Below are 13,340 nucleotides of genomic sequence, written 5' to 3' on the forward strand. Positions count from 1 at the left end.
AGATAAATGAGCAACATAAAAACTAAAATAAATGAATAAATATATAAATTAATATTTGGCAATAAAAGCGTAAATTAATAAATACATTTGTGGTGGATTTAAAAAAATAAATAAATAAATGTGTGACAAAAATAATAAAGAGAAATGCATAACTGAATTAATAAACGTGTACTTATGAGCAGAAATAGATAAATAAATTAGCATTTTATTCATGCTTTTATTTATTTCTAGATGTAATTATTTATGGATTTCTTCCTCCAGTCTAATTGTGTGCAGGAGCTGAGCTGCAAGGCGGTAGGCGGACTAGACGCGACTAAACAGTAGGTCGACGTGTCCAATTCCAACCAACACGGCGAATCCGTTTCAAACTCGATGACGGGTCCACATCTTTTTCTCACATAATTTCTCCAAATTTAATCCTGAAATAAAACGACCCCAGTCTAACTCGTGACCCCAGTCTAACTCGGCAGCTATCAAATGTAACTGCATAGAAAGAGCTTCTGCTATCACAGAAGTAGCAGGATAGCTAGAATATGGATACTATTAAAATGTCTTCTTTCTGTATAATATTACACGTCGAGAGCACTACTCCTATTTTAATCACTATAACCTTTATAACAGGATTAGTGTTGCGTGCAAAGCCGCAGAGGTATTGTTCTTAGCAAGCAAAAACTGTGTTGGGTCTACTTTTGCCGATTGCCACAAACCATCAGCTTCCATCTAGAAACAGTACAAAATTTAATTTTCTTGTTACATTATGCAACCTAAGACATTAACCATATGCTGTTTTTTATTCAGCAACATATAAATGTCGACAAAGTTCTAGAGTTTTTACTATTCTTCAGTATTTTAACTTTTTGAAGGAAAACTATAACAAAACTCCGACGAGCAGAAGCTGTTTTAGATTAAACCATGTGGCGAAAACGCAGTGACTGTTACTGAGTTGTTATATATTTTATTATCGTTCTCACGGGAATAGGCTACCATAAAGTTCATCCACATTCCCACTGTCACTGCGAGGACGTTCCTAAACACGCGGTCTGCCGCGGAGTCCCGGAACAGTGGTGCTCGCCGCATCTATTCTGATGTAGGGTGAACTAAGGTTAAGGTGCCAACGTGATTCAAAACCAAGGCAAGCGTAATCTAACTCTCTGCTTTCCCTACAATTACCCAATAATGTGTTGGTTTACTCCGCTTCATTAGCATAGTGGAGGAAAAAAAAACAAAACTAATAAATCTATAAATAAAGAAACGATTAAATAAATACCTGTAGAAATAGATAAATGTAAAAAATAAACAACAAAAAAAACCATTATTTACTATTTTAGATTCTGTATTTATTTATTTATAGAAAGCAATTAAAGATAAAATTCTGTATTTAAATACATAGGAAGCATTAGAATAATTACAATGTGTCTAGTTTGTAAAATTCATTAGAATTTCTTGATAGAACTTTATACACACAAATTCCACATAGAAATGTCAAAATCTTAAAACCCATTTGCTGCCATTATAAAATATTTGAAAATTCACCAACACATTAAGAGATTAAGGCCAATAATAACTGTTATCATATAAACAGAAATCTTTGCATTGTTAAATGAAGACCATTCCAGATATTGTGATAAGTCCAGACTGTTGTTATTTACTTTCAAGTACTCTTGGGTGGGCAGCAGAGGCCTCTGCTGTGATCTCCTCTGTAGCCCTCTCGCCTCCTGTCCTATTTTCTTCTCAGTCATGTCTTTTCCTCTCCCGCGTTCTCCAGTCATCTCTTCTTTCCTCTGCCGTTTTCCCATCTCCTCCCTATATCTCTCCTTTCATCTCTTTCTTCCTCTCTTTTCCTCTCAACTCACCTGCTATCCCTGCCCTGTTATCATCTTCTTACTCCACCCAATCGAACATGAATAAAATATATTATCAGTAAACCACAGGTATGCCATAATGTTCAGGAATGGATTACTGAACATTCCTGATCAGACTGGCAATTATATCAAGAAACACTAATTCATCTCTTCTACTACTGTATACGTCTATCGTCTGACTGATACTCATTTACTATTGCTCTCAACTTATTCTTTTTTATGAGGCTGCCTGAAAAACTGGCGAATGTTACTGCCACCCTTCCTCTTGGTAATGACGACTCACTTTAAATAAAAGCTGACTATAAAAAACCCCAAAACAAAACAAAAAACAACAACTGTCTGCACATTATGAAACAAACATTAATAATGCTATTTATCATAAGCAAGTTCAACTACACAGTGGATGGTGGAGGAGCAAAATATATTTGAGTAATTAGTTCTGTTTTCACTAAAAATGCTTCTGCTTCATACAGTTACTGACACTTTTATTAAAATTTAATTTCCACAATTACAGTTCCAGTGCCAAATGACGTATTGATGTGAACAATACTTTTCCATGCAAGCCAGGGGCGTTATAAAGACCTTGGTGATGTGGTATAATAATCATCAACTGACAGAACCTAATATTACTTATACAAGTTAGTGAGTGGAATATTTTTATGTAGTTCCCCCTGCCCTCCCTCATAAAATTGGGAGAGACATTTTGAGCATATCTGAATGGGCCAAGGAGGGCGTGTTCCCCTTCAGTATAAATTGTAATTAGACCCCTGGGGGCATGGTAGGGTAGTGGTTTCATTTCCTACCTTTGAGTGGAGCAGTTGCTGGCTACAGAAGTATAGAGGTGATGACCTCATCAAGAATCTAGCCAACACCACATTAAGTCCACCGCAACATTTGAACAATGTGGGGATTCTTACATGTGCATAATGAACACAAGACAGTGTTATTAGGTTTAGAACAAACCTAAAGGGATGAATGGCACTTCTTTTAGTGAAATAACACTACCTTAAAAATGAGGAAGAAAAATGAAACTCTGGTGTTCTCATCTCCTAACATCCCGTAACGAAATAATGACTTTTCCTGAAACTTTTAAATAATGAAACTTTAAAAGATGTCCAATGGCAAAGCCTATCAGGAGATATAAAAAGCACATCGAGGCTCAGCCGCCAGGGCCTCTTTTCAATGCAATTAATCATTATTGATGGTCACCCTGGGGCGATGGATAAACAGATGGGTTCTATTGCCAGTAATTGGACTTCCTAGAAAGGCCACTGCTATAGCAGGCCTGAGTATGAGTATTCTGCATCTTCACACAGGTACCGCTGAGTCGAGTCAGTCTGGGCAAAGCATTACCATTTAAAACTAATCACACAGGGGGAGGGCAAAAAGAAAAGAACATAATGAACATTTTAGTACACATCCTGTCACCACAATCCAAGTGTCTGTAAAAGTACTACAATTACACTGTGCAAAAAACTCAGAATCAATTACTGAAGACAAAGGAATTAATTCATAACCATTTAATAATTGGAAAAATCCTTGACAATGAAACCTCTAAATTTTTCTCTTTTGCAAAGTCCTAAAAAAACAACACAAACAAAATAAGCAAGTCAAAAAGGAGAGAAAAAATATTTTTAAATATTGTACAGGGGTTCAAACATGACACTCAAAAGGACACAGGGTGATAAGTAGAACAGAAGGAGTCAGCAAACATTACTGGTCATAGCTTGAACTCACATTTCCAATTTGAAATACACCTAATCACCAAATGATTACAGCTTCTAATTAAAGATGGTCAAAAAAGGTTTCTGATTATCACATTTACAGGTCAGCTTCAACAAAGTCCACAGACCCATAAAAATGTCATACAATGTCTAACAAAACCAACACATATTTTGGCACAGATGTGTGTTCTATGTGGTTGTATAGGGTATCTGGCTATATATATTGACACCCAACCATGTTGTCTCCTTTTGCACATAACTATACATTAAAACATGCAGTATATAAAAGGAACTGCCAAAATGTGCAGGCTGATCCTCATTCCTTACATACATACATGCAGAGGGACACCTTACAGGACACAAAGGCAACCTGAATGGTGAATGAACGGTGAACTAGAAGCTGGAGATGACTAAATAAGCTAAATATTAAAAAATAAGCTAAATTTTATTATAATATTATAAACTAAAATCAAATGTTCTGTGTGCATGGCAAAACTTTCCCCTTTGAAAAGAGAAAGATGTTTTGTGCTAGAAATCTGCTGATGTCCCTGTAAATTAGGAACCATCCCTGTAAGCAGAGGACAGAGGGATAGAGCAGAGAGGACAGCAGACACTGGATAGAGGTAACAATCAAACCTTCCTCTGGGCCAGAAAGGTTGATATCCAGATTACCACCTTCTGAGAAACGGATGTTATAAATTAAAAATAACAAATCTGCTGTATATTGGAAGAGCACCGTTTCTAGCCTTGTTCTTAATTAACAAGGCATATTTTGCTTGCATAACAGCGTCTAAATAGAAAAAGATGACCAAACATACAAAACCAGTACGAACTTGAACCTAATTCAGAATAAAACTATCATATTCTAAAAGTGACTGGCATGCTTACAGAGGGTTGCTAGGCCATGTTCAGAATTACAGTACAAAGCAAAAGCAAGTATACAGGTAAAGCTGTACATGGCATCCTATATGGTACATATCCAATTAAACAAGTGCGTCTATGTAAACTAACTCTACTGCTGTCCCATGTGCCTGGTACAGCAAGCAATGTCTCCTCCCCCCTCTCCCTCCAAACTGTACAACACAACAAATATTGAACAGGTGAGGTAAAACTAAAACCAGTTGCATCATTTCATTCCTTTAACAAAAACTAATGTGACAAGTCTGTGATAAGAAGCCCCTGCATCAGATTTCTAAAATGCCACAATAAGTCATCAACAAACATTTGTCCACTTGTTCACAGCAACAACAAAGACGTTTTAAAATAAGCTTAATAGAGGACAAATATCAAGTTTTAAGTACTATTTTAAACACAGATGTCGGTTCTTCATGTCCTATAGCTTTGACAGGGAACACCAGATGTGATTAAACAGAGAGGAGGGACATTGCTGTGTGAAGCAAGGACATACGCTCCATGTAAATATCTCCCGAAGCAAGAGGCCTTTAAAACAAAAGGTATGCTATGGTAAATCTTATGTCTACAATTTTTTTCTCAGCATGCACACACTGCAAAAAGTTTTACAAACATACAAAGAAAAAAAAAAAAAAAGTTACACGACTATATTTCATTGCTCTGCTTCATCAAGCACGCAATGCCATATCGTATTTCTAATGTGCAGAGACACAAAATGTCCTGTAGTCTAAATGAGTAAAGTATGCATTGTAACAAATGTTTTTGATTTACATTATAGACATGAAAGTATTTCAGATTACATGATACATGTACTTACACATTTTACAATATATAAATGTAACTTGACTTTTAAAATTGTTCAATGAAAACGTGAACAATGTAATTTTAAAAAATGGTTCATTGTAAATTTTCTCACTTTATGAGCTGGTATTTGCTAATATGTATTATCAATTCATTCATCTGGCTTCATTTCCATTCTCAATGTGATGCTGCTCGACTGAGCAATGAGCTCAGTCAAGCAGCTGTTGTCTCATCCCACAGTAACTAGAGCAGTACATGACAGTAATATGACTGTAATATGACTGCATCTGATCAATCACTTGGGTTCTTTGGGCATTTTACACATCATCAGAATTTGTTTCAAGGCCTTCTGCACATCTTCATCCATTTGACCCTAACATTAAATCAGGAAAAAACAAACAGCAAATCAAAAATACATTAACTGCTGATAAAAAAAAGCAGAATGATTACTTTCATGGTCACTACATATATAAGCAATAAAATGACTGGAGAGGGCTAACCTGGACGGCATAGAGGAGGTGCATCCTGTACACTGAGACGATCTCATGGTGCTGTTTCTTACTTTCCTATTATGAAAAGAAATATGAAAGACATGACAAATAATTCAATGCCAGCATATAGCTATGCTGGTTATACAGTACCATTGGCAACGCTTCAAGTTAATTTCTTTGCTAAATGACATAAGAAGAGCTTCATAATAAATAAATTAATGATTGCCCTGCTGGTGATTCATTTTCAGTGATGCTCAAGAGTTTTAATCAGCAGCTACATTGTTCAACATCTATCACCTTAGCTATGAAAATGCATAAAATGATGACTCCTTATATTCAAAATATACAAGTAATTGAGCAAAAAAAACCCTTGTATCTTACAGCCAGTTGGTATTGCAACTGCTTGATTTGCTGCTGGAGAGATTCAACCTGCTGACTCTGTTGCCTTTTAGGGCTACTGGTAGTATATGAGAGTTGGGACAGGCTGTTCAGGGCATCCTTCAACTTGCCAACCTCCTTTGACAGATCATCAATCTTAAATGAAGAAAAACAAACACTGCAAGTGAGCAGCAAATGAAGTGACCCTGGGATGAGGGGTGTGAACTAAGACACCTGAAATCTTGACCAAGTCAGTAGATTACAGAATTCACCTTTTTGTTCTTCTCCCGTTCAGAGTTGACATGGTTCTCCACCTGTTTCTTCAGTTGCATAATGGCATCCTGGGCCTCCCTATACTTGGTGTTCAATGCATTGCTCTCCTGCTCTCTCGACAGAGCCAGCTTTTGTAAAGCCTGCTTCTCATTTCTTCCGTCCTTCACCTCCTGCCAGGCGGCCGTCACCTCCAGGGCCATCTCATCCTGTTTCCTCAGTGCGTCCTGAAGGAGGTGGGTCAGGTGCTTCACCTCTCGCTCCAGCGACTCCCTCACCTGCTCGTGCTCCAGCCTGGACACGGAATTGTTTGGTGGTGTGTCGTTCTTTGCCGCCAGCTGGCCCTGCAGGGCATCCAGTTGTGAGGTCTTCTGGCAGAGCTGCATCTTAAGGTCCTCGACCTCAACTTCCAAGTTCTTCACGGCATTCCCTAAGGAAGCCTCAGCCTGCACTTCAGCCTTCTCTTTGAGCTCAGCGATGTCCCTCAGTGCCGCCTGGTACTTGACCTCGGTGTCCTTCAGTGTGCTCTGCACGTCCTTCAACTTGAGAGCGAGCTCCTGTATTTTTTGCTCGTTCTGTTCTTTGGTGGGATCCGCCACGTCTGGCCTCTCCTTAGCTTCTGCAGCTTTAACCTGGAGCTGGCTGCGGGCTGCGCTCAGTTCACTTTTGGCCTCGCTATACGACTTTGAGAGCTCCAGCAGCCGCCTCTGGAGCCCTTCAATAACCTCACCCAGCTCTGCCTTCATCTCCTCAAAGTCTTTGGCAGCAGCCTCGACGGGCACTGTGCCACGTATGGCTTCCTGTAGAATCTTGATCTCCTCCTGAGCCTCCTTGTACTTCTCAATCAACAGCGCCTTCTCCTGGTTGACGTTCTCCACCAGGACATTGTAAGACTTCTTCAGTTCCTGACGCTCATCCTCGGTCATGTGAGTGCCCTGCAGTCGAGCTTCCAGATCCTTCACCAAAGCAGCGTCGCGCGTCTTCTCCTCTTGAGACTTCACCAGCTTTGCTTTCAGATCTTTAATCTCCTGCTCAAGACAACCCTTCAAATACTGAAACTTCTGAATCATGGGATCTTCTCCAGCACTTGCATGTCCTCTCCCTTCCACCCTGAGATTTTGCACCTCTTCCAACACTTCCTGGTATTTTCGCTGCATGTCTGCAAGCTTAACTTTAAGTTCAGCCACACTTTCTGACACGCCTTTGGTTCCAGCTTCATCCGCACAGGAGCTGGGCTTCAGCTGGGCCTGCAGTGAGCGGTTCTCCAGCCTTGACTCATGCAGTTTAGCCTGCAGACTCTGCAGTGCGTCCCTAAGCAGCAGGACCTCATCTCCGCTGCCCGCCCTCAATACCGCCCTGTCCTTCTCCTCATGCCCGAGAGGTGTATTGCTCACATCCAGGATTGACAGTTCGCTGAGCTCCTGCACGTCAGCTGCTTGGCTGTGACCTTCGCTGGAGTGATCGAGGTCTGCGTGGGTGGAGTGGTAAGAGGCACTGGAGTCAATGCTGTTTGGGCGAGAAAGTTGCCCGTCTTCTTCACCTTGAGGAGCAGGACGTTTCTGCTCAGCAAGATGGAAAAAAGGCATAATTAAATATAGTATAGCTATAACAAATTAGAGTATAAGTATAACGATTGCTGCCTTACAGTATCAACACTGCACAGTTGAAAGTTGCATAAACCTAAAGCCCCTGCATTTGCAGTCACTAGACTGGTCCGGAGGCTGACAAATGAACCATGCATTGCACCTCTGTTCATTCCCTCTGCTGATATCAACATTATGTAAGGCCATTATTTGGTTTCTCTACAGAGCAATTACCTTGATTATCTGGGCAAGCTGCTGGTTTTCCAGAGAGAGGGAAGCCACCTTTGCTTGCAGCGATGCCACTAATGTTGAATCTGTATTCCCACGGTGTGCTGTCTGTTTCAACACAGAAAAAGAGTGTCTGGTTTAAAAGACCCCTTTATTAGGTCTGAGGCAGAATATCTCACTGAATTCCTATTATAGCCTGCAACATGTCTGCACGACAATTCTCTGATCACGCTTCAGAAAGTCGGTAATTAGAGAAACAGAGTAAACTTGTATAACGGTAAAACTCTGACTAAACTAGCCAGCTCTAGGAATGTGATTTTTGAACACCATGGATGGCAATGAAGAGTGCGGTAAGACATTTCAAGGTCTTCTCTGTCAATTCAAAGGCTTCAGAGACTCTCGACAAAATCAAGGCGGACGAAAATAACAAACGTGGAAATGTAAAACACAAGGTGAGGCTTTTAAACACAAGACTAGGTCCAGCAAAATGGCCGGGACAGGGATGCCGCTGGGTCCCCTCACGCCAAGGCCAGTAACCGCAGTTGTTAAAGACGGCTCCAGGTAGAGCGCATGGTGGAGGATCAAAGCGGTGCCACGTGAGGGAACATTGAAGGGCTGGCCTTTACTCACCTTGGGCTCACTCTGCTCTATAATTTGCTGCTTCAGATTTTGAATGGTGTCCAACAGTATGCTCTTCTCCTCCTGGAGCCTCTCGATCTCCTCCTTCAGTGTGATGCTCCTCAGATCCTCCTTCTGCAGAAACACGGCGGGGTGAGAGAGCCGCAAGCTGCTGCGGAGACGTTGGCATGGGTACTGCTGCTCAGTCCACCACAACATGGATCCATTTTGGCTCTGTTGCCTGCACTGGAGTGTACTTTACCTTGTAATTGAACCTCTTGGACGAATCACTTTTACTTGATACAGGAGTTTCGGCTGGGGTCAAGTAAGGCGGAGAGACAATACCAGCCAACTGAACAATGTTGCAATGGACATAGAAAATAGTCAAACTTAAAGACAAACATATACAACGGCAATGCAAGACCAAAAACTAAGATCCATGTTCCTCAGCAAGTTTAATATGAAAACAGTGACATTAAATCCTACTCAAGATAAGAAAATATTGTTTTGCTTTCAGAGGCTCAATCCTTCTAAGCAAATATTTTTTTCATAACTTTACAGGTTGGCTAAACAGGTACTGAAAAATCTGGTAAATGCAAAAGCCTTTCATTTACTACAGCAGACTTCAGAAAGCCTTTATATGTCCAGTTTTCCAATTTAGTCTCAGATCTACAAAATCTGGAGAAAGGCCACAGACTTTTAAATATAGTGGTTTTAAATATAATATAGCTGTAACAAAACACACACCACAAATATGGCATTCTAAGCCGTCCACATGCACCTGTAGCTGAGATGACACAGACGCATACAGTTTAACAGACTGAGCACACGAAGGGCCTTTACCTGCTCTGGGCTGATCGGAGGAGGAGGTGCTTTTCTCTTTTTGGGGGTTGTGCTTCTCTCTTCATTTAGCTTAACCACATGATCATGCTGAGTACAGGTAAAAGAAAAGGGAGAGAGAGAGAGAGAGAGAGAGAGAGAGAGAGAAAGAGATAGGGGTGATTCAAAATGGTTAGTAAGAAAAATATACATATAAAACAGAAGAATTTGATAGGGAAAACATTTTCTAGCTAGAGTGTGAAGCATATACTCATGCACATTGCTAAAAGTGCATTAAATATTTATTACACAGTAATGCTCGTATAGAATTACAACTCCAACACTGTCCCCAGTTATGGCACAACACGGTGGAAAATAAGCTCAGCTGGGTGACTACAACAACAACTACAAAGTTGATCTTAATAGTGCTAAATTGTGAACTTTAGGTATATAAAGAAACATTCCTTCACGAACACAAATAATGTATTATAGAAAAGGGAAATATGAGAAGAAAAACACAATGAAAATAAAAGAAAAATTAAAATAAGCAGCTTACCTGGGGTGTTCTGGTTGCATTCTTATCTGCTTTTACAAACAAAAACAAACAAACAAACAAAAACATGGGGTGGCAGTATGAAAGAAAAATGAAATGTCATGTCTCTGGCTGACTCCTGTACTAATTATGGTGAATAAATCTTTCCAGTACATTCAATTATCAAGCAACCAGAAACAGCATCAGGATCTACACAGAGGAAGCAGTGACTGACCACCACAAGATGGCAATATTGAGCTGACATAGTTTGCGCAAACAGCGAGTGTGCTGCTCAAGTTGCTTTGACCAAAAGAGGAAAAATAATGACAGCATGGCTCTGAGATGTTGCTCATGAAATTCCATCCGCTAGCGCTCTTGCATTGGTGACATTTTAAAAGAAAAGAGGAACACAGCAAATAAGTCAAGGATGTCTCATGCATCTTACTTTACCACAGAGAGGCCCACAGGATGAGTGTAAAGAGCATACTTAAAAGTTTTCATTATTCTCTTTAGGAGACAATCCAAGTGCCTACTTCAAAAGCAGTTCCAATAATTATTCAAAATTTCACCCACTGAATGTTCACTAAAAGTTAGAAAGACTGCTTTTGAAATTTTAGGAGAAAAGATGATTATTATTGCTGCTTTATGCCTTGCACAAGCATAAACTTAACAACTGACAGCTCGGACTGAGCGTTAGCCAGGCTGCTTTTTTTCCTCTTTATTAGAAACTGTAAAATAATCTCTGGAATCCCTTCTTTGTATTGCCTTCTTCAGATGTTTTTGTTTCACTGGCCTACACCATCAAGCCCTTACCTCGAGAGCCCTCTCCTTCTGTGGCCCAAAGAACATTCCTGTGGCTGTAAAAATGCAGTTCTCAATTCTGAGTTTCAACCTCAGTGACTCATGTTGCATGTAGTTCGGGAAACTCATACCAGTCTATACAATTCACTATGAACATAGCTGGGGTTTAACGTTAGGTGCTAAATAACGAATATCAAATGGTGCTGTGTTGAAAAGGAAAAAAGGTGGGGAGTGGGGCCAACGTCCCTGTCTGTGCTAGAGGTAATGGATGCTTGTGAGAATTCTCAGTGGAACTACAGTAGGGATTACCTGAGTCAGTCTGTAGGAGGAGAAGGGAGGCGTTGATGGCAGCTAGGACATCCGTGCTGCCGGACATCTTGGCGTAGTGCAGAACATCGTGGCCCAAGGAGTCAACCACGTCCAGGTCAGCTCCACTCTGCAGCAGCACCTCCACTGTAGGCCCACAGCCACTCTCGCTTGCTAGCATGACAGCAGCCCTGTTGGATTTCAAGGCATCAGTCACCGGCAAGTCATCACCATGCTCACACAGTGGTGTTAGGTAAGCACAAACCCTAGCACAATAACAGCACATCCTTATTTGGTATCAACCAGCAAGGCAGCATGAACCAGCAAGGCAGTGTTCCGTTTAGCACTACGAAGAGCACAAAGTATCTTAGTCACAGGCTGAGCTGATGAGCCAGTTGTCAAAAGAACAGCATTCTGTTAATCATTCTACACAAGGGTCCCACCTGCCATTCTTATCACAAGCATTGACGTCTGCCCCACAGTCTAGCAGACTGCGACACACCTCCGCATGGACGTGTCTGGCTGACATCATCAGGGGTGTGAGTCCATCCTAAAGGAAAGTAAGATTAACTCCTCATCCACATGTTTTATGTTCCGAAGGCAAACGGGCCACAAATGCCAGTTTCAACTGGTCTAAAAATGCATAGATATTACAGACCCACAGTTACGTAATTTTTGGTGGTGCAAGACAGACATGTTGTTAATGCCATAAAAAGGCAAAGATGGTGTGCTTTAGGAACACACCCAGGCAGAAGTGATGGGCAGCAATGGATGTGTCACAGCTTCAGACAGTCAATTAAAACAAAAGTGCAACATCATGGTTTAAGTGCAAAACAAACAACACCAACTTAAAGGAGCATGCTAAATTATCTTTTTATACCTCTTGGAAAGTTCAGAGCAGTAGTTTTTCCTATCCAGGGACAGAGTCCAATGGGGATTGAAACCCCACCCCCCATCCCGCACCTCTTCCTAAGGGGCTGTGGCAATTATCCCAGGCTAGGAAAGCAACACCTCATCATAAACCCATTTAGGGAAGCTTAAGCTCAGCTTCAGGAAGATGAAATCTCACCCCAACCAAGTACACTGACAGGTAAGAATGCATTTGAACATACGGAACTACAGTGAGAGGTACGAATGCATTTGAACATTTGCACTGGTGATGAATCACTGACCTTGAAGAAGTAAACGTTACAATCTGGTTCAGTGCACATAAATCTGTACCAGACTGACAGCAGGCAATATGGTGCACTCAAGGCAGATTGGTTTTCCAGGGATGAGCAGTCTTTGTCCAAATCACATACGTTTTGACTTCAGTCCACTAGGTCATTTACTTTCAGTACAAACACTGTCCTGGAAGGGCTGATCTAGACTCTCAATGTCACCTACAACACGGTGCAGATTTCAGCACCAAAGTGTGACGGCAATGAAATCCTGCTAGTTCTAAACTTTGGTACAAAATGGTCTTTGTGTTCTATGAGTTTAGACCCGTTTGTGCACTCATGTATGTTTTTGAGCAGCTGCGCATGCATTATTGTCCCAAAAGTCCTTTCAAATTCTCTCCTTATCCACTGAATGTGAGCAGGCTCACATAAACTGACTGAAGCTCAAACAGTAAAATATAAAGAGTACAAAATAGGTTCTGTCCTATATAAAGTAACTTTGGCCTGGCATCTGTATTGGAAAGAACTCCAGAGCTGGGGTGACCAATTTAACAATCTGACATTTAAGCCATGTGTAATGCTAGCACTTGGCCTGAACTTCCAGAGAATGTTACGGCTATGGTTTAAACCAACACAGAGGAAGGGGCAAAGTAGGGAATTGATTGGGTTATTTTCAGAGCGTTACAGAGTACAGTACAATGGTGATTTAAACACCATATAAAACACATTCAGACTTCCAGAGAATGTTACGGCTATGGTTTAAACCAACACAGAGGAAGGGGCAAAGTAGGGAATTGATTGGGTTATTTTCAGAGCGTTACAGAGTACAGTACAATGGTGATTTAAACACCATAT

The 13,340-nt window shown here is 40.8% G+C and overlaps 1 protein-coding gene across 2 annotated transcripts in view; it reads right to left on the bottom strand.

Annotated features, from left to right (window-relative positions):
- Positions 1-3,367: 3,367 nt before the first annotated feature.
- rai14 (retinoic acid induced 14) overlaps positions 3,368-13,340 on the bottom strand; it is a 29,353-nt gene continuing 19,380 nt past the window's right edge. Inside the window, exons 8-18 of one of the 2 annotated variants that reach the window (XM_026999370.2) lie at positions 11,769-11,875; positions 11,329-11,516; positions 10,243-10,268; positions 9,711-9,797; positions 9,130-9,219; positions 8,880-9,002; positions 8,256-8,357; positions 6,441-7,997; positions 6,172-6,324; positions 5,800-5,865; positions 3,368-5,672 (exon numbers count right to left, since the gene is read on the bottom strand). In XM_026999370.2, coding sequence (XP_026855171.2) covers positions 5,595-5,672; positions 5,800-5,865; positions 6,172-6,324; positions 6,441-7,997; positions 8,256-8,357; positions 8,880-9,002; positions 9,130-9,219; positions 9,711-9,797; positions 10,243-10,268; positions 11,329-11,516; positions 11,769-11,875 — 2,577 coding nt within the window. In that variant the 3' untranslated portion in view covers positions 3,368-5,594. Of the gene's footprint in view, positions 5,673-5,799; positions 5,866-6,171; positions 6,325-6,440; positions 7,998-8,255; positions 8,358-8,879; positions 9,003-9,129; positions 9,220-9,710; positions 9,798-10,242; positions 10,272-11,328; positions 11,517-11,768; positions 11,876-13,340 lie in introns of both variants that reach the window. The other variant, XM_026999369.2, reaches the window with a different exon arrangement.

Source organism: Electrophorus electricus, chromosome 6 (assembly GCF_013358815.1).
Source record: "Electrophorus electricus isolate fEleEle1 chromosome 6, fEleEle1.pri, whole genome shotgun sequence".
In the NCBI taxonomy this organism is placed as follows: domain Eukaryota; kingdom Metazoa; phylum Chordata; class Actinopteri; order Gymnotiformes; family Gymnotidae; genus Electrophorus; species Electrophorus electricus.